At 35.4% G+C, this 21,520-nt stretch overlaps 1 protein-coding gene across 18 annotated transcripts in view; it reads right to left on the bottom strand.

Moving 5' to 3' along the window:
• DNTT (DNA nucleotidylexotransferase) overlaps nucleotides 1-21,520 on the bottom strand; it is a 184,145-nt gene that overhangs the window by 109,628 nt on the left and 52,997 nt on the right. For 10 of the 18 annotated variants that reach the window (XM_085582593.1, XM_085582584.1, XM_085582581.1 and 7 more), the window contains 3 exons: nucleotides 18,512-18,578; nucleotides 15,676-15,784; nucleotides 1,015-1,094 (listed from right to left, as the gene is read on the bottom strand). In XM_085582593.1, coding sequence (XP_085438719.1) covers nucleotides 1,015-1,088 — 74 coding nt within the window. In that variant the 5' untranslated portion in view covers nucleotides 1,089-1,094; nucleotides 15,676-15,784; nucleotides 18,512-18,578. The other 8 variants (XM_085582576.1, XM_085582577.1, XM_085582579.1 and 5 more) reach the window with 4 other exon arrangements.

Genomic DNA, 21,520 nt, shown 5'->3' with positions numbered 1-21,520 from the left:
CCAAAACATAACTCTTAATTTCTTTTTTCCCCAAGAATTCAATTAGTTTTGTATCAGATGCTAATTGCCTCCTCCTTTTCAATACCTGCTTCAATCTTGCTTTATAAATTATTTTACCCTCCCTCCTTCCTCAGACTTTCAAAGTTTATTGGGATTGAAAGGAAGTCTGTGGAAATACACCTTTATAGGAGAACCCAGCTGAATTCTCCCTTAGTGCAGATCCAGAGACATGATCAATACTTGGTTCTCCTCCAGCTTTTCAGAGAACCTATATAATGATGGAGCTTTTGGAAAACTGCATAAGGACATAACCAGCATTTATGTAGAGTACGGTTTGTAGGAAGGCTTCCTTCAGAATGAGTTGGTTTGCTAAAACCAGACAAACCTAAATCTGGAGTGCATTTTCACTCTCAAATGCCGCATCCATGGCATTTTACTCCTAAGATTTTTCTCCAGTGCTCTTCCAGATTATACCAAAGCATGAGCCATAACTTTGAGACTCATATTATGGTTAAAAAGTTAAACACTATAATATCAGAGATGATGTATACAACTGCCCTCCTTGACCCATCACAGTTTCCATTCCTGTACATTTAACTTTTTTCATTTTCAAAATTGGCCATTAAATTTAGATTAATCTTAAACTGACTTCAAAGGGGAAATAAACAATGAGTGATTCAGATAAGCTAAAGACACAATTTATATGCAGACACATGAAAATTGACAGATTTAAGATAAATTAGAAATGCACATTTTAAAAGTGAAATAATAGAAATTTTGCTAAGTTTTGTGCTTTCATTGCTCTCTGTCCAGAAGACAATAAAAATAAACCACATGCTAGAAACACCCACTGAACTCCTGAAACATATCAATAATGGAAAGAGCCAAATATATCCACCAAAAACATAGGCAAAATTTTCTACCACAGTCACTTGTATGACAATATTTGTTGAATTTAAATGTGTTAAAAAGCATTATTACACATTATTTCAAAACATATAAATACTTTCCTACCTTAGCTCACTTTCTACTCTGAAACCTTTTCTTCTTCCCAGTTCCATCAAAAACGTCCTTCTGGTCATCCCCATCTTCCTCTGCATAATAAAAATGACAAAGTTACTGAACTTTATTTCATAACTGCAGGAAAGTTCTGGGGAATGCAACCCTTTTTGTCTCTTCCTCTGGGAGATTACAGCTGGAGCTTTGAATCTGTCCATGGTGTAAGGTAGAAGTGCTTTCCCTTAGTAAATTAGAGGTAACATGCTTTCTGCAGGCAACATCTGTATTTGATGTCACCACCCATTGAAGTAATTTTCTTGTTTCCCCTCTGAAATCAAAAGCAGGTGCTACACAAGCAGAAACATCACTCACTCTCTACCAGCTGGGACTTCTTCAACAGAAATACTCCAGCCAGGTGTGAAGATTATTTAATTCCTTCAAACAGCCATTGCCTGCAAAGACTATCCAAATGATATTGATCAGCCAAATCATCTCAAACTCTCAACCAAGTCTTCAGCTGATTGAATGACCCAGTTCCACCTTTTTGCACCCAGTGACCTCCAAAAAGCTGCAGAGCAGATTGTGGAGGCCGTTTACATTCCTTATCTGGAGGAGGGGGTACTGCTCATTGCAGAACTATACCAACGTTTTTGCCAGTGTCATGTCATATCCAGTTCTGTATCTCCCTGAATTTATTTTAGAGCGAGGTGAGCACAATAAATCAGGCATACAGCCTCTGCATCTACTTCAGCACGAATCTACTTCAGTGGTAAATACACCTATTCCCACGTCAAGCTGGATTTTTTTTTAACATAGCAGAGAATTTGGATTTTACCAGTCCTTCACAACACACCAGAAATGTTACATGTTATGGAAGCAAGGTGGAAAAATTTAGGAAAAATTCCTAAATCAGGTCTATCAATTATATTTTCAGTTCTTTTATTACAGATGGATATACAGCTGAGTTTCAGGAAAGTTAATCAAAATCTGTTTCCTGCAATTACGGCCTGAATTTAAGATTAAATTATAAAAGTATTGCAAACATTTTCTGAGCCCTATAGCTCTTGCTACTTCAACTGTATCATTGCAGATATAAATAAATACTTTTCATCAGAATAGAAACTAACCATCCAAAATTAATATAGAGCTTTCAGCTCTTGAGCCTTCCTGAGGCCATGAAAAAAATATATACATGGTGCAGTATATAGATTATACTGGATTAAATTCTTCCCTTGCCTAGGGATAACCCAAAAGCCAAAATATCTATTCCTCTTTTGGATTTATAACATTAAAATTATCAAAATAAATCATTTCAAGGTTATTTTGAAATTATATGAGATATTTTCATAGGAACTGCAAAATGGACAAGCTGACTTGAAGAGGCTTATTCAAAAGAAAACCAGAAATGGATCTGGTATTAAGGCTGAGCAATCTGTTTTGGTTTTTCCATGTCTTTTTTCCAGACTACTAATCAACCATTGAACACTGGTCACTTCCCTGTTTATAGCTTTCCTAGGCTGGTAAAATACTTTATCTCAATCCCTACATGGAATAATGTATTGGAGAACAGATTCTTTACACATGTTAAACAAAGTTTTATTTTATGTTATGATTAATTCAGTGCTCTATAACATGTAAATATAATTTTCCCCAGTGTAACATCAATATGCTCAGTGCCAGTAAAATCCTTCTGGCTTGAATAACAAGTTTTTATTCCTTTGTGTTACTGTTATAAGTCTTAAGCCAGATTTTCGAGGGTATTTATGTGCCAAAAAGCTGCAAACAGAGACCTAGTGGGATTTTCAAAATATCTAAGCAACCTAGTAGGCCCTTGGCTCCTTTGGAAATCAATTTCTGGCTTTGAACCTAATGCAAAGAGATTTTCTCTAATAAACACAGTATAATATGAAAAAGTCTCTGCCAATTATGCAATTTTATTAAATGTACGTTCTAAAATTAACAGAATTTCCATATCCCAGATGAGTGAATTACTTACTCTCCTATAATATTATATCATAATAATTTTGACAGTACCATAGAAAGTAGAACATGCACTAGAGAGAAAGCAAATACAACAGAGAAAAAGCATGTCTATTTTTTATGACAGAGGAAAGTATACCTTTACCTGAGTCATGACACCATATATTAATTGTGGCCTAAAACCACTGAAACTTGCAGAAATTTTCCAGCTCATTACAGACTCATGGATTTCAGAATATTTCACATTCCTTGAGGGAAATCTGAACAAACTTTTATGTTCTTGCTATGGATCACTGTTGAACACTATCAAAGGCAAAGATTAAGAATTTGACACAAATACTGATGGCTATTTAAGTAAACATTTTTCATCACTTGTGATGTGGGTGCCAGCAACAGCATCCCAAACTCCTCTGAGGAGCAGAGTGCTGATCAACTTCAAAGGGAGGTTCTTTGAGAGGAAAAGTGCTGCAAAACACATCCCCTCTGAATTTCAGTATTCACAGGTTCTCAGTGCATGTTCTTGATTATTGTTTGTCTTTCAGTGCCCTGATGTCATGTGAGCTGCATTGTAAATATTTTATAAAATAGTACTTGTCCATTCATGCAGCTTTCATGAGGAGAATTGTGAAATTTGCCTTCAATACATAGCTAAAATCTGCTAACCTTCAAAGAAAACATGTCTCAAATGCCAACAATAAAAATCAGAGAAGTGATTGGATGTTTTCTTATTTCACATAGGCTTAACAGCATCTCATGCAGTATTGTTTCACAATGATTAATTTTCTCTAGCTTTTCCATTTAGTAAATTTTCTTCAGTAATTCAGTATTTTCCAATGAACCAATTAATGGAAATTTTTTAATGCTTCTCACATTTGTTTTTGTCTAGATATTCCCATTACTACTTTTCTGCTTGAATTCTGGCTTTCTTGGCTGCTAAGCATTTCCTTTGTCATTTATACTTGCTATACCAATCTTTCAGTGTCTAAAAATCATACGGCAGGTGTTTTTCCTGGTTTAAAAATAAATTCCCCAAATCCCTTTTTATAGTCTCCAGCTGCAGCTGGGGAGATTCAGGTTAGACATTAGGAGAAATTTCTTCACAGAAAGGGTGATTAGTCATAGGAATGAGTGCACCTGGAGCTGGTGGAGTCACCATCCCTGGAGGTGCTTAAGGAAAGACTGAATGTGGCACTTGGTGTCATGTCTGGTTGACAAGGTGGTGTTCAGTCAAAGGTGGGACTCAGTGTTAGAGGTATTTTCCAGCCTTATTGATTCTGTGATATTTTTATTCTTTGAACCACTAGTATATTTTTAGGGGGCAGTTCTGAGCTATAGGTGCTTGAATTATTCCCATCATAGGTGATAAACTCCATAAGGAGCCATGTGACCAAGAATTCAAAAAAACCTAAATAAATGATGGTATGATTTGAATGTGTCCGCTTGGCTGCATGATGTTATTTGGCATATAAAGTTTACTTAGAGAGAACACAAAATTCTGCAGCTGTTGTCATCAAATTTACAATATTTCTGATATATATGATCAAAACTGCTGTTTGTTTTTTTTTTTTTTTTGGCTACCTATTTAAAATAAAAATCTGAATTAAAAAATTTATTTGGCAACATCTCTTAGATCATACCAAGAGCTAACAGCTTGTTTAATTTACTGTATACATAGGTATTCTAGAAAGGTTAGGTTTTTTCCTGAGCCCTTTCTGAAGAAACTAGGGGAGAGCAATATCATAGTTCTGAATAATTAAATAGAGCAATAGGGTTCTCCCTTACAGCACAGGGGAAAAGTAATTGGTGACAAATCCTGGCAGGAGCTGTTTCCACTCACATCAATATGCCTATATTCCCTGGAAACTATTATTTTCACTCATCCTTCAATCTCTCTGTTCAGTAACAAGGTTTACAATTGTTCTCTTCAGTTACTCTGCCTATGGTAGCTGCTTCTCTTTGTTGTGATAGTTATTGGACTATTCTTTGATTTTTGTGCTGGTATATCAATGGTTTTCTTTATACTTTAGTCTCATGAGAGCCTTGTGAACCTTTAGCAACAAGCAGAGACATATCTGCATAATCCCATCACTATACATGGCCAGGCAGCTCCTTTGACAGTTACACATCTCTTCCAAGCATAGTTTACAATGGTAAATCTGCCTGGATTTTGAGCAGCATCTCACTGGTAGTATTAAAGATATTTCCATTAACTAAGAAATACCAGACAACCTTCCAGAGATGAGGAGCTACACAAACAGCGTTGCACAGTCTAAATTTAGGCAGCTGTAAATGTTACTTATCTCAGCAATGGCTCAATATCGTTTCTGTGGACATTTCAGAAACTTCTTCTATAACCATATAAGACTAGAAATAAGCACTGTTAAATTATAATAAAATTAAAATACTGTTATAATAACAACTCCTATCATCCTTTATATATAAATAATATTTATGTCCTCTTCTGTTCCTCTAGTAGGACACTGCATATAAAACATCTAATTGTTCATTTATCTTCTTTTATTTAGTTGTTGTGATAGTTACTAGGTGGTAGAATTAATGCACTTCACAGTGACACTGCAGCATTTCCAGACCTACTTACATTACAGAACATACAAACACGTGTGAGATTTATATCTTCTACATTTACAAGCAGTAAAGCATGATGCATTTAATAAAGATATATATACCTAAACAAAAATAATAAAAACTGGAAAAAGGCTATTGTCATGATTCACAGAATACTTTCAACTATACATTCAATTTTTAGTAGAACAGGAAAGCGCCCACACCACCAAGCTGAGGAGATAATCTGCCCAATTAATATAAAAGAGAGAAGTAAGTAAGAATAAGTACCATAGATCATGTTGTTGCAAAGGGAAGAAAAACTTATGAATATTATACAAAATACCCCCTTCTTAAGAGCTTATGCAAGTCAAACCAAGATAAATTTTATCAGTTTTTGGCTATTGAGGAAAAGCAACAGGTAATACCTAACAGCACAGTGAGTCCTGACAGAGATCCTTCTGCACACTCCACTGAAATAAGCTGCAGGAAAAAGTCAGAGCCAACACCAGAGAAGCCAAAGGAATTGCTGATGAGGATTAGACACATCTTTGTGTTATCTACAGACAGAAAACAAAACGGATGTTCATCCAAGTGATGTGTTGTGAATTTTGCAGGTGAAGGAAAAATAAATTAGAAGCCTTTTTTTTGTAATCCTAGAAATTTTAACTGAAGGAAGCTGAAAAGCAGAGTGGAATGGAGCAGAATTCTCACCTTTTTAATTTATTTAGGTGCTGCATTCCACTAATGCAGAACTAATTACAGCAGAAGTAACCTAGCTGGGTAATTAATTCATAGCAGAAAATTTTAGAATCAGGCAGCAGGAATTTTATAACACGAAACAGCTTTTGACAGTTTCCACAAAAAGCATATTTTTCATTTCTTACTGATTTCACCTAATAATTTGGCAGCTGCCTCAGTATTACAAAATACTTATAGAGTTTTTATTTTGCAGTGTGGATTTGATGGCTCAGCCTTCAACTACAAAGAAGGCTAATTTATTTCCAACTGCATAAAAAAATATTTCTCCAAGCTATGAGCCATTCTTTATCCAGAATATCTCAAGGTTTGCTTCCATTGTTTCATCTTGCAGAAAACTCAGTATTACTAAATCAATTCAAAGTTGCATTAGCCCCTAGAAACTGTGCCCCAGTGTAGCACTGCTTGTTTACTTTGCAGTGAACATATGTTGGTCGATTTTTATAAAAAAGAAACCACTATCTGTAGAACATTTTTGAAAAGGCAGCCCTTAGAGTCATCTGACTCTTTAGATGATAGGTACAAGTCTCATGCCATTATTTTATCTTGCACACCTGCTTATTAGAAAATTTCATCACAAGCTTTGACACATTTTTTATACTTTTCAAAGACACACAGTACAATTGCACCTGAGGTAGTTACATTATGAGCTTTACCCCACTTTTCTGCTGCAGAGAAGATTCAGTTTTAAGAAACAGAAGTTAATTTTCTTCTACATAAAAATTCAGACTCAATACACCATCACATAACTATTAATCAAGCTGGCAATTCAATATTTAAGTGACAAATCAAAAGAACACAACATAATAAGAATTTCACTAGAAAACTTCAATTTCTTTCTTCCCATAAAGTTTCCTATATACTTCTGCTTTTTCTTCTCCTGTGCCAAACTTATTATTATTATGTATTTTGAAGCACAACAGTAGGAAGGATATAAAGCAGGTAAACATATTTGAAAATGCTGCTCTGTTACAATTTACTCAAATTTTACTAAAAATACATGGTATTTTTAGTCACTTTGCACTTTGTGGTGTTATCAAGGACACAATTCAATATCATAACTTTCTTTTGCTGTCAGCAGATCATTATGAGGTTTGTAATGCACTAGAATTCAAAATGTCACCATACAAACATGAAAAACAAAATAGGGGTTAAATCTGTCTGTGCAACACTGTTATTTTACAAATATGTAAATCAGGACTAGTTAAGAGGAGAGAAAGGCCTAAATCCTGAGACTGTGCTGTGGTTACAGACAGCAGGTACCAGTAGATCCCAAAATTATTATATAGCCAAGAAATAATATTTTGACAAGTTAAGTACATACATGTTTTCAAAAACCAGCCAGCTCATTTCCTGATACTCTGGGCTGCTCTGCTGCAAGCTTGAGTCAAATACCAGAGAAGTCACACCAACCTACCACTCAAGCTTTCACTCTCCAAAGCAAATGAGTAAAAGAGAAGATTTTGGAGATAATCTCCTGTATATATTTAGGCCAAACCATCAAGTTACTTACATGAGGCACTGAGGAAAATAATGCTTTTTCTCTCTTTTGGCCTTAGCCAACAGTCTGTGCTCTACAGACTCATCACACAGAACACCTGAATGTCTCAACATAACATGCACAGCTACTGTACAATGACCTTCAAAGAACAAGGAAGCCATAACAATGTACCCAGACTACAGCTTTGACAGCTGTGAGTGAATGTGTATCAAAATCATGTCAAGAAGTCTGTGGAGGAAGATACTCAATACTACTGAACTACTAAAATAATGATATAAGTTGTAGTCATGCTTTTTAATGTACTGGAAAGTAATCAAAGATATCTCTTCTGAGTAATGAAATTTTATATAAACAAAATGGGACAGGATATAGAAACTACACACAAGTTTAGTTAAAGAACTGTAATGGGGAGTTATGTATGTAAGTATCATAATCACTGAACCATGCAGTTAACATCGATAAAATTTTATTTTGCTAAGAGTATGGGTTTGTATCTACAGAAAATCTGACATTCCATTATCTTGTGTAGGCATCTAATAAAGTACAAAATGTGCCATATTGCACAACCTGCAGAGGGAAAAATCCATGCATATTTTCATACTTCAGTAAAACCAGAAAGTTCTTTGTCACAAGTAATTATATGTATGCTATACCTTTCCTTTTATACAGATTCAATGGATTCCTGGCTCCTTATTTCACTTGAATACAGGTTGTATAGTTAAAATGTCTTCTTGATCCTACACATTGTACAAGTGTTAAAAACAAGGAGAGAAGGTCAAATGGGGAACAACCAGGTGACTGGGGACAGAGAGGGCACACAATTGTGGGCAATTATGCTCAGCTTAGATGGCTTTTCAAGAGCTGTTTCTGTTCGGTTGTAAACAGCATGGTGAAAGGAACCAATCATAATTTTTTCTTTTCATTAATAATGGCAAAGAGAGGTTAAAGAAACTACCTAAATAAGACTGTAAGAGTAAATGTTTCTGAGAGGGAATGAACTCACATTTCATGGAGAAGGTATTAGAGGAAGTAATATTCTTCACTTTTATCAACCATTTAGACATATTCTCATCACTGCTTATTGGTCAAAATCATGAGACAACAAAACACAAACCCAGGAGCCTTTGTGGTATGATAGGAAGCCATCACACATGCTCCCTCTGCTTCACAGCAAACCACAACAGGATCACCTCATGTCACCTCCACAGCTGCACTGCCCACAAGCAGGTTACAGCACAAATACTTCTGTAAACAAGCAGCAACACAGCACAAAAGGGTAAAGGTGAGGGGCAGAAATTAAGGAAAACTCTTTCAAAGGACAAAGTAATAGACAGTTGGCAATACTTCTTCAGACCTGTTCTACTTTATGTATTTGCTTTCATAGTGCGTTCTCAAAGCTATGTTAAACAGCTTGGCACAGGAATATAGCACATTCATTGGGTAAAATCATTAGGAAAATAATAGAAAAGAAACTTGTAAAATGAAACTACTAAATGTACAGTGCACAACAGGTGGAGTTACAATTTATCACTACCTTGTCAGTCACAGTACTGTACATTTGACATCAAAACTTACAACTCAGCCTCTCTCCGAAGTGCCTGAGCCAAAAGTGCTGCACCTGACTGCATGAACCATCCAGGAAAATTTGAAAAACCTTGCCCTTGCAAAGCCCGAGCAAACTTAGGATAGAAGATCCAGCTGAGAAGGCATTTCATATATAGTAGAGCCAGTCACTTTATTAATCACTTTTAAGAAAGGCTGGATCAATTATCTCCAGAGCAAGCAAGAAAGATTTTAGCAATGCATCAAAACAATGATCACTCAGGTTCTTTTCTCGTCAAGTTTGAGACTATTTTTTCCTTACAGTAATGACTGAAGGTCTGTCCTGTTGCTGTATTTCCCAAGAAGCCACATTAAATTGTCATCTATTTCAACAGAGGCATTAAAAACACACAACCTTGTTAAGATTGCTTCAGTACCTCAAATAAACCAGACACACCTGAACATCTGTATGTCATTTTGCACCTCAATTCATGCTGAATATGCCTGAAAAGTAGTAAATACTCCCTCCTCCCATTTTAAAATAGACACATAGGTAAGCTTAAGCAGCACACTTGGTGCTCTTCAGGCTTTTTATTTTCATAAAAAATATGACTCCACCTTCCATTTAGATCACTGTTCTTCAATCTTCTTCTGCTAGATTGGAAGAAGATATCCATATTAACAATTAGGCTAGGATAATTATTAGGTTCAAAGGAAACAAAGCTCATTTGCCTTCTTTGAGACTAAACCTAGGAATGAGAAAATTGAGCACAGATGTGAGCAAGGGTCTGAAAACTGTGCTAAGATTTTGGCTAAAAGGAATCATTTTTGAACATCAATGAACAAGATAAATTTTTAGAGCTCTGAGTTCACTAGTATTAAGCATTGAATTCAATAGGATCCCATGGCCTAAAAGTACTACAGGGCCAGCAATTTCAGACAAATGGACTATGTCAGGGTAGCAGGGGTCAGGATTGCTGATATTATATATCCACTTTACCCAATGGGTTTATGATAATTTAATTCCTGTGCAATTAAAGAAACTTCCCTGCTCATAGAAGTGTGTTAGGTGTGGGGAGGCAACAGCTGTGTTTGGGCTGACAGTGTTCAACAGACTGGAGTCAGACCTGATTCAGAAGAAGCCACCTGGCTTGGTTTTGTGGTCATATAAGAAATAATTTCCCTCTCCAGAACTCTAAGCCCATCTTTTGCACCTTTTTTTTTTAATTTAATCTCCTCTCTTCTCTTTATCCTGTAAAGTGATCATAAAAGGACCCTAATTGAGTATAGTTTTTGGGAAAATTAGTGAATTCATGTGGTCTAGTGCTTTATGCTGAATGCACAGAAGCACATGGAGTAGGAGTGTGAGCAAGAAAGTGGGTTTAGTTAATTTGCCGAACAATTGTTGAAAGGAATACTTGTTTGAATGGAAAAGGCAGGAGACTGACCATAAAATGAAACCAAAATGTTTCTCTATTATTAAAAGTGTTAATTTAACCAAAAATTAAACTCCAAAAGTAGCCCATATTCAGCTTTGGTTGAATAATGAGTGTCACTTGATGTGAAGCTAGAAACATAAAGCAATTTCAAAATACTTATTGTCCTAATTCCTTATTTTATTTTTAAATTTAGGGCTATTTCTATTTTAAAATATCATTTTTGAATGAGAAGTAGAAAAAAAAGACAAAAAAAAGTCACCTTATTCCACAGGTAACATTTACTGGTTTATCTAAGTTCTGTAAACACTGAGACCTATATTAGCAAAAGCAAAATGAATCTCAGAGCAATCAGTTTAATATCTTATGCGTTGGATCTCTGGCTTCTGTTAAATTTTGGTAACAGTGCTGAACAGGGTTTGGGGTGGGGGTTGTCTATGGTTTGGATTTTTTACTTTTTTTTTTTATTTTAAAAAACTTTTTAAATATATGCTCTTGTTTAAACAAGTTGCAGGCATTTCTTTAACTATGATCTTGGTTTTTAATAGTCATATTTTGACACATCAGGACAAGCCCTAATGAGATATACTCAAACTTAGATATATTTAGACTCATGTGATGCAATATGCAGATATCTTGATGTATTCAAACTCTCACTATAAATACATGACAAATGTGATCCATTCACCTTCATCAGTTTTTATGCAGGTGATGGCAAATTTCCAAACACCAGAAACTCTTTATCAAAACAGAATATTTTTATGAAGTATATTCTGTAGCTCAATCATAGTTACAGGATATAAAACAGGCAGGTTTTCTTACATAAATTTCTGTTAAGCAAAAGGTCACACTCTATAATGACTGTTAGTCATTTCCAACCTTAATACCTATGAATTTACAAATCTATTTGAAGACTTCATGAAAAAGAGGACCAAGATGAGTGCTATGATTTCTACACTGAGTAGAAATCATTTCATTTTCATCCTGGTTTAAGGCCAGCTTCTGGATTATTTCTGCTTCAGCTAGTATGATTGAAACCCAAATAGATAGCAAGGAAAAACTTGTGTTTCAATAAGAGACTCTTCTAAGGTTTTCAGAAGCCTAAATAAGTAAACAAGTGTTCAGTAGGATCTAGGGAAGAGTGATGCCCTTTACAACTGGTGCAGAAGAAATATGCTTTTAACTTGCATACTGCTGCCTTCACATATATACACTTTTCACTTCTATGAATGTTAAGAACATTTTGTCTGTGTTGGGTAGGTCAAATGCTCAAAGTTGAAAACATTTATCATTCAGTTGGTATGACTTTATTGGAGACAGGAGTCATATATAAACAAAGATTCAGGACAGTGACTTTTCCTGAGGGATTCAGGGAGTGAGGGAGTACACTAACCACAGGCACATTTTCTTGCTATTCATCTGCTTATTACTGTATCATCCAGGAGAGTACATTTTAGCATATTTTGCTTAATGGCTGAATATGTTACATGCCTTTTTAAGACATAAGTCCAGTCTCTCTGCACATATGACCCTTATGACCCCTCATATAAACTTAAGTTCTATCCACTGAGGTGTAATTTTTTTCTTCATGTGATTTGTTCCAAATATTAATTCTTCTAACATAATCTCATAAATTTAATTGAAACTTGTAAGTGGATAATACTGTCCATAAAATGGAAATTAATCATTTTTAAAGCCAGATTCCAGCGTTACATCTAGCAATATTTTATCCAGAAATATTTGAACAATAAAATGAAATGGAGAAATAATGCCTTAAGTTTTAGCTTTTATACTTTCCAGATTCTGTACTGCTATGGTATATAACTCTGAACTTCATATAAAGGGTTAGCAAGTTCTCTTCACAGTTTAGTCAGATAAAACAATCATTTTCCAGCCTGAGAACCAAGGGCACCATTGCAGTTCAGGCCCAAAAAGTGTAAACAACAAGGAATTGAGGAGAGCAGTCTGGGAGGATGGGAATTCATAACCTGAAGCTGTAATTGGACAATTAACCCCAATATGTAAATGGACCAAAACTTATGAGAGTGTAAAAACTCGTGACTCTCAGTCCATCTTGGGTAGAGCCATGGCCAGGCTCTTATACTGCCCAAGGTGTATCCTTTGAAGGCCTTTCTAATAAAAACCTACTTTATTCCTTTAACACTGTCTAGCCTCTGTTCTAGATAGCCTCACAAGGCATCAGAAAGAATTGTTCAGTGAGCAATTTAGATTAATTACTTCAAAACAAAGGGATGATATTGCTACATGAGGACAATTCTATGCTGAGAACGGCTCAGCTAAAATCCCTTTTTCTGTGGTCACTGTTTTTGCTGGGGAAGGGAAGGACCATCAAATACTCAAATAGTTCACCTGAGAAAGGAGCAGCAACTACTGTTCCAGACTGAGAACACATTCCTTGTTTCCTCTAGACACAAACTAATTTCAAGTAAAAGTAATCCTTTCAAAAAATGAAACTATTATCTCTGGCTCATTAAGACAAATTTCAGTATTTTTGTCCATTTTCAGAGATGGTTTGATAGAGATAAAGTATTGTTTTCAATTACTGTTGACACAGTTCTTGAACTTGGCTTACTAAAGCATAAAAGCATACATGAAATGTCTGTGTTCAATATCACTTATTCCCAAATGTCTAACTTAGAAATCACTGTTTCATCAATACAAAAGTGGAGACGAAATCCATTAGGCTTACAATCAATGACTGCAGATCATCTTCAAATAAAGTCTTTACTAAAGAGCTCATTTCAAACTGAGCAAATATTAAGTCCTGAAGTTATATAATCAGCAAACATCTATTCACCAGAAAGTACATCAGCCAGAACTTGGCATATCATAACACAGCTTTTATTTACAAGGTGGTGTTTGCTCATGGGGAATATCAGTCCTGGCAGACAAAAAAGAAGATGAAACTTTAACATTTATCTCCCTTTCATATGCTAGTCATAATAAAAATGAATGTGAAAATGTTTTCTAGAGTTAGAACAATATTTTGATTATGAAGGTTCAGTGAGAGGCTGTTGCATGTTAGTACAGTGCAAAATTCTGTATTTGTTGTATTTTCACTGATGACAAAGAGAAACATTAAGAATTCTGTCTAACTTTGGTAATTATGACTTGCTTAGACTGTGTAAATTTAACAAGAACATGGAGATTCCCAAATAAAAGGCAAAGTATAGCATTTTCTTTCCAAAGCATGGCTTTGCTCTATTGCCTTGCACACAAAATTTTCCAGGATAAACTAATAGCCAACTGTCATGTTAAGCCCCCTTGACACCAAGTGTCAGTTATCAAAAAAAAAAAAAAAAAAAATCCTATATCTTGTCATTAATCTGCACTGGGTTTTATCCACAGATCTCAAAACAAGTCAATGAGCTGCCAACCCTGACAGCTGCAAATGTCTCCTGCATGAACATGTACTGTGGGCTAGATTCCTATCTCAGTTACAGCAGTAAAAATGAAAGGTCCTTTTGTGAGCAACATCAACATGAAAGAAGTACATCTATGGTAAAATTACAGGTAGAATCGGCAAGAATATGGGAAAGAAAATTAAACAGTAATTTTGTATGTATAAATATTACAAATTTAACTCATAATATGATAACCATCCAGTTGAATAAATGAGGAAACTATTCCAAGCAACAAAAAAAAAAACCCACCTCTCCATTTTTGAAAATTAATTATACTGGTTCTGTATCAGAAAGACATAGTAAGACATCTGATATTTGATTTTATGCTTACATGGGGTAAATACTATTTTGAATCTAAAGAACTGCCAAACTCTTTTAAGATACTACTTTTCACTACCAACAGGAGATCAAAATCCTTGCATTAGATCTTCTTTCTCTGTTCCTGAACTCTAAGGATTCAATGCAGTTGAATACTCCCCCTTATGGGCTGCTACAACATGACATTATAGTGCTCTGTATTTCTCTGAACTAAATGCTACCACCTCCTACATGCATTGTATGTACACCAACAGAGCTAAGATAGGTCCAGAGTATTACAATCCATAGAAACTGATTCATTTCACTAAGTCTGTGATAGCAGATTTTTGCAACTGCAAATTGTCATTCTTTGTTCTGCTTTGTTTTGTTCATCATTACTAAATTTCAGAATAAATATATAGGAAGAGAATTGATTCAGTCAGATCTGCTGACTAGTGTTTTGTTCTTATTGGAATTTACCCTGGACAATAAATACATCTAAGCATTTTTCTTAGAAGATTTGTCACTGCAATGACTTATTTGAAATCATATTTGTTAATCCTGTAAGAATCAAACGTAGAACAGTGAAATAAAATCTAATTAAAATAGTATTCACTATATTTTCCTGAAGAAGTGGAAAAAACTGTACAGTATCTATATGTGACCCACAAGCACCTATTTTCTGTGTATATTTGGTGAGAAAGCTTTCACCTCCAAGTTCACTACTCGTTCTTCAAATCAAGCAGTCTATTTCAAAATGGACTTGCAACTTCATTGTGCTAATCTTTTAGAAGAAAGCTTTACTAGTTAGACCTTGTATAAAATTGGCTGCCCTAGATTATAATTCATTCAACTTAAATACCCTAAAATTCATAAAGTCTTTCCTGCTTTCTGTTTTCACCCTATCACTGACTGAAAACACACAGGGTCTCTCACCTGCTATAACTGACTGTAACAGCTTATTCCTCAGGGCAGTTTGTGTTAGCACACATTCCCTCTTCTACCACATCCTCATACGCTTGAGAAGAGGAAAGTGTGTTGATATTTTGAATCTGAAATGTTATTCAAACAGCAAAATGCATAATTACCATTGATCCTCTTCACTTCTTTTTAACACCAATTCATCCTCTCAAAATGTGCTGAAAAACATTAATTAACAGTGATATAATTTCACCTCCTTTGTGCTGTGTCAGTCCAGCAAAGTGCTCTGTTCTCTTGCAAAGTCTTCAGAATTCAGCTGGCAACTTCAAAGAACAGCAAGCACTAACTTCCCCCAACAGATCCTGTAACATTAAGCAAAGCACATTAAGGATTAAGATCCTTTTTGGAAATAAACAGAGTTTCATTTGATTCAAGTCCTTCTCCCTGAACTTTAACTGAGTGGTTCTGGGGTCATTCTAATAAAACAGTTCACTAAAAGGCATCCTTTCTGAAAGTGCTTTTATCTTTGCTTATTCCATTCATAAAAATGAATGGGTTTATCTGCAATGGATTTGCAATTTAGATATCTAAACAAAATAATTAGATTAACAGTTTTCTGCAGCATATTCTGTGGGAGTTAATGTAAAAAATTTGTTTAGAACATTTAACACTCAAAGTGTGTAAACAATATAAAGGATAAAATCAACAATGGAACTTGGCAAAAACTTCTTAAAATCCCTTCAAAAAAAAATTAAGCTTCAATACTGAAACTCCATATAACATTTGACAAATACTTCCCAGTACTATTTTCATCTCCTCTGTGAACAACAGGGATGGTGTCATCTCCATTCAAGAAGTTTATTTGATTTTGCTTTTCAAGTTTCCAAATCATGTTAAATTCAAAAACCAAAATTCCTCCATTAGGCAAAATTTTTATAACTAAGTCTTAAAGGAAGATAAATAACCTTCTGAAACAAGGATGGTTATTCAGCATTTCTCCTAACTTCTACTATTATGAAGCTATCAAATAGCACTGAAATTGTATATGAAATGCTAAATTTCTACTTTGCTCTTTCTGGTACTGATTGAATTTGAACAGACATTTGTAAGATTGTATTTGTAAGGCAGATGTTCTAGCATTCTTCTATATGCAGTTGCACGATTTAGTTTTGAGGTTTTTAAAATGGAGTTCACAGTGGGAACTAATTGTAAATGAATTTTCTTACTAGTTAGAGGTAGTACAGATAAGGATATTTTTCTTAGAGAATTAAACACCATGAATATGAATGCTTTGTTTTTCAGACAGGGTGAGCAGACACAGAAAGCTGCTTTTCCACAAAAGAATCACCTTGGTTTGAGGTGCTTCTAATCTTTCAATAATGAGGGAAACACCCCACTCACACAGGCAGTTTGTAATCTAAAAGCAGACAAATTGACAGAAGCTCATGGAAAAAAAATAGGAGCCAGGAAGGTAATCCTTATGAATTAAAATACTGGCTCCCATCAAACAGAAGAGTCTGGTCTTTTTTTCAGTCAGATTTGTATCAGTCGCAGGGTGAAAGGCAGACTTTCAGAGACACAGCCAAAGCTGGCCACCATATTCCTCCCAGGATGTTCCTCACCTTCTTAAGAGATTCTTTAACCACACTTGTGCAGGAGAGGATTTTCAGCTTATTTAGCTTGACAAGCAAGTATCTGGGCCCTCAGGTTTCCTGGGATATAGATAAAAAATCTGAAGGAGACTGATACAAGAAAACCCTCACAAAAAAAAAATATTGCATTCTTTCTGGCCTTTCTCTCCTGCTGTTCTGCTCTTACAGAAAGTCTTGACTCACAGGGGTTTGTATGATGTGACAAACAGCAAGAGTTAAGAGAGCTGAGTGCAATTAATCTGTTATGAGAACAAAAAGGAAAATTAAAATAATTATTTATAGTATCATGAAGTTCCTGAGTCCATCCAGAGCAGAACCTCAGTTCTTAAGACACTTAATTTCAATACCACAATTAAAGCTTCCTTTTGGATCTGCAATTATTTATGAAGTCTTGACAGATAAAGTTATGGGGGAAAGAGGTCAGCAAGATCATCAGGGAAAAAAAAATAAATTATCCAATGAGTGAGTGACTGTGAGTCTTTCCTGGTGCAACCTGAAATTATTTGATGGTTACTGTCCCTCACATGTTATTGAGCTTACTTTAACATCAGAAACAAACACATGACTGAAGCTGATGTAAGCAACTTGCAAACCATCAGTAGAAATCCAAAAGCTGGATGTGCTGGTGGAGCAACACTGATGGTCAGTGATGGACACTGCATCAGAGTGCCTGCAGCGCACACTCTGACAGAATATTAACTCTAAACAATAAAAGGATTTCTGTGCCTGAAATTCCAACTGAAGGTCATCCACCCAAGTCAACAGGAAAAAGTGGAGATGAATACAGATAAAAGTAATTTTACTAGGACATTAAATAACTCCTAATCTCTTATAAGCTATGGGCCATTCTGACTCATTCTGCTGATACAGGTGTATCAGGGCCAGTGAATGTTCCCATGGCTTGTGCACACGTATGTGCCAATCACATACACAGCACAGCGTATGAAGCATTATGTATGCTGTATGTGCATACAGCACAGCTAACCAAGAGGAGAAAGTTGCCAATAAATTCAATTGTCTGCTGTAGTCTGCCAACAACAGAGAGATGCAAAATTGCAAGCAGAAATAATAGATCATGCTCTGGACAGTGGAAAGAGGTGACAAATGAGGCATGGGATGTTATGCAGAACATATACATTCCAGAGGATGAAAGTCATCACTGCATCATCTGATTTCTAACTTCTGGCCTCATTGGATAAGCATATCATAGTCAAATCTCATTGCTTTGAAGGTCACTGGTAAGGTTTTTATCAGCCTGACATTTGTTGTCAACTTTTTTTTTTAAGTTCTCATTTCACTTTAATAACAAAGGAATGAGGACATGAAGGTTATGCGTAAAAAAACTCCCACTGATTTTTCATAAAATACTTTAATCTAAACTGACTTCAATTTATCAGGAATGTAGGTAACATTACCAAGTATTTATTCACATCATACCTCCAATCAGCTTTTGAAAACAGCAATGGAATTCTAAGGCAGGACTGCTTTTGAGATGTTCAAAAACCTAAAAGAAGCAGAAGAAAAACACTATACTAGAGTGCAAATTTTTGAGTTAATTTATTCTCTTTCTCACTTCCTATGGTTTATGGTTCACTTCTCTAGAAGTGAAGTTAATGTTCACCAGTTCTAGAGAAAATCATATTTGTAGAGAAGTGAAGCATTCATCACTGAGGGAAAACAGGAAGCTTCTATTTCTATTACTGCTCAGTTTATTGTCTTGCAAATGCAAGTTTGCCCAATGCAGTGCAAGGGAAAGCAAAAGTAAGGGGAAATCTGTTTAAAACCATAATTAAAATACTTACTATCCACCCAAATAGTAGCTTATCCTCCTTTATATTATCTGATAAAATAGCAGTGTTAAATATATTGACATTAGGTAAATAACTTATACTTTACACTGAAGTGGGAATTTTACAATAAAAATTCTTCTTGCAAATGCAGTTTAGCCAGTGTGTTTATTCCCCACATTGCTTCAAAGTACATTCATCATTTGAGATATATCATTCCCATGACAATGGGATCACAAGGAATTATGGTATAACAATGGTAGACCAAATAGACAGAATGTCAGCAGTGTCAAACTGGCAAATATATCATTTAGCCAGAGATCTAAAGAGAAAATCTGAAGGTCAGAAATGCAATATTTATAATGCTGTCAGCAGATGGGTGCATACCAAACACCTCATTACCAGACCCCTAAAAAGCTTATCAGAGCTTACAACACACAAGAGAAGTGTTACTGGAGTCTCTTCCATAAGTTTCCAATGTGAATGAATACTGAGGCAAACATTTCCAAGTACCTTCCCCAGGAACAGCAAAAAATCTTGAAATACACTTCAATAGCACCAACATAAGCAGCAGTCAACTACAACCCTCATTCCCACTAATTCCACCTGGTACAACAAAATCCCCCCAGCATTTTTCCAATAAGCAACACATTTCCTTGGAAAGAAACCAACATTATTAGGATGGCTGCTGGCTTTAGAAAAGAGGAGAGAATAAACAGAAACAACTTTGTATTGTTACTGATTCATTCAAGGCACTTTGGCACTGTGCAAAGAAAACTCATGTTTTTTCCTGAGTATCTCTGTGACAATGGAAGTGGAAATGCTAAAGGTATGGGAGGAAGGTTGACAAAAGCAAGTTCACAAGAAAAATGAAAAGAGAATTGACATAAGCATACCAAACTCTGGCTTTATTCAGCATATAACAATAGAAGACTGCTCCACATGTGGTGTGGGAGACAATCCATCACTGACTGTTTTTTCCATTCATACCCCTCCTGTAATTATGAGAGCAGTTTACTTAGATGTAATTTCATTTAATACCATGGTGATGGATGTTCAACAACATTACCATTACCTAAATGATAAACAAAACAAAGCTAATAAGAAGGATCTAGAATAAAAGGTTATGAAATGACAGACTTTAAGTTTTGTGAGTCAAATGCAAAAAATTCAAAAGCAGTTTGTCATTTTCTTCTTGATAGCTTTTTCATTTACAGTTTATTAAAGTAAACACAGTATCTCCTGGAATATCTTTTTGATATCTCCCCAAATACAGTCAGATTTTTTTTTTTTAATTATATGTCTCAGTTTTCATGGTCCTTCTTACTGAGAATTTATCATATTCTCTGTTGACTGTCAAATAAACTCTACCCATTAAATTTTATCTATGTCAGCAGGCTAAAGACATAAGAAATGTAAAAACCCTATTTATGGGCTTTTACAAAAGCCCAAAAACCTTGAGAAACATTCTCTATTTATATAGCTTGTTTCCTCTCTCCTTTTCTTTACTTTTTGTACCCTTCCACTTCTAAAACCCTCTCCCTTTGCCAATCTCTTCAATTTCTCTAACTTCCATTTCTCAATCTATCTTCAAGCTCTCCTCCTCTTTGGAATTCCTCCTTTTGTCTGCCTTTATTTAACAGGCTTAGAACTTCATTTTCACAACTTAATTTTCAGGAATCTGCTGACTGGAAGTGGAGAGGAGGTTTGCTTATTTTTGGTCCAAACAATATCTGGATGCTGGCCAGCTGACATAGACGCTCCACCCTGTCCCTCTTGAATAGTGAATAGCTTGCTTCCCTGAACCCTTTGGTCCTCCCAAAACAATCACTTCTTGCTCCTTTCCTTCCTTCCTTCCACATGCTCTCTTTGTGACAATAAGTAATAAATACCTTGCCCAAACAACTTTATATTGCAGATTCTGTTCTCAGACTTTCCCCCATCTCCATAACATTTAGCCAGTTTCCCTCAGACCTCCTTCTGTCCTACAGAAAGGTCCTGGATTTTGCAGTGCCCTGTTCCCCCCATCCTGCTATTTATCCTTTCCAGTGGTATCTCAGTTGTCCTAAATAAGTAGGAGAACTGAAGTTCTGACCTTTGAGAATTCAGCTGGTACAAGTTTTCAAAGGAAGCCTGCATGTCAGAATCACAGACACACTATAACATACCATGTAGTACCAAAACATACCATGGCACTGTGTTATATAGTATATATGCACCAACAGGGTCAACTTTGCTGAAATCTTCCACTGTAAAACACCATGCAGTGATGCCCACTGAGAGCTGAGGTATTACTTTGACATTTTTCCATTCATTTCATAGCAGGAGTCATGGGCATGGTAAAATACTTTCTACATATATCAATGTTCAAGTCTCAAAAAGATCAATAGTGGTTGAACAAGAGTTCATTATACTAACAAAATCCATCAGAGAATATTAAAAAAAAATTAAAACAAGCATCAGCCATAGCATTTCAAATTTAAGTTGCCTAGGAGTTTTATTTAAATAAGGCAAGACACTGAAATAATACTGAATTTATGTTTTTAAATTTACTCACTAGGTTTTAGTGCATAAAAACATTGCCAGATGGAAAGCTGTTCATACACATTTTTCCATATTTTATCCAAGAGTCAACACAGATGAATTTCAAAAGAGAGGT

The sequence above is a fragment of the Lonchura striata genome, chromosome 6 (genome assembly GCF_050655825.1).
Source record: "Lonchura striata isolate lonStrDom1 chromosome 6, ASM5065582v1, whole genome shotgun sequence".
Classification (NCBI taxonomy): Eukaryota; Metazoa; Chordata; class Aves; order Passeriformes; family Estrildidae; genus Lonchura; species Lonchura striata.
This window is presented reverse-complemented; position numbering and strand designations above follow the sequence as displayed.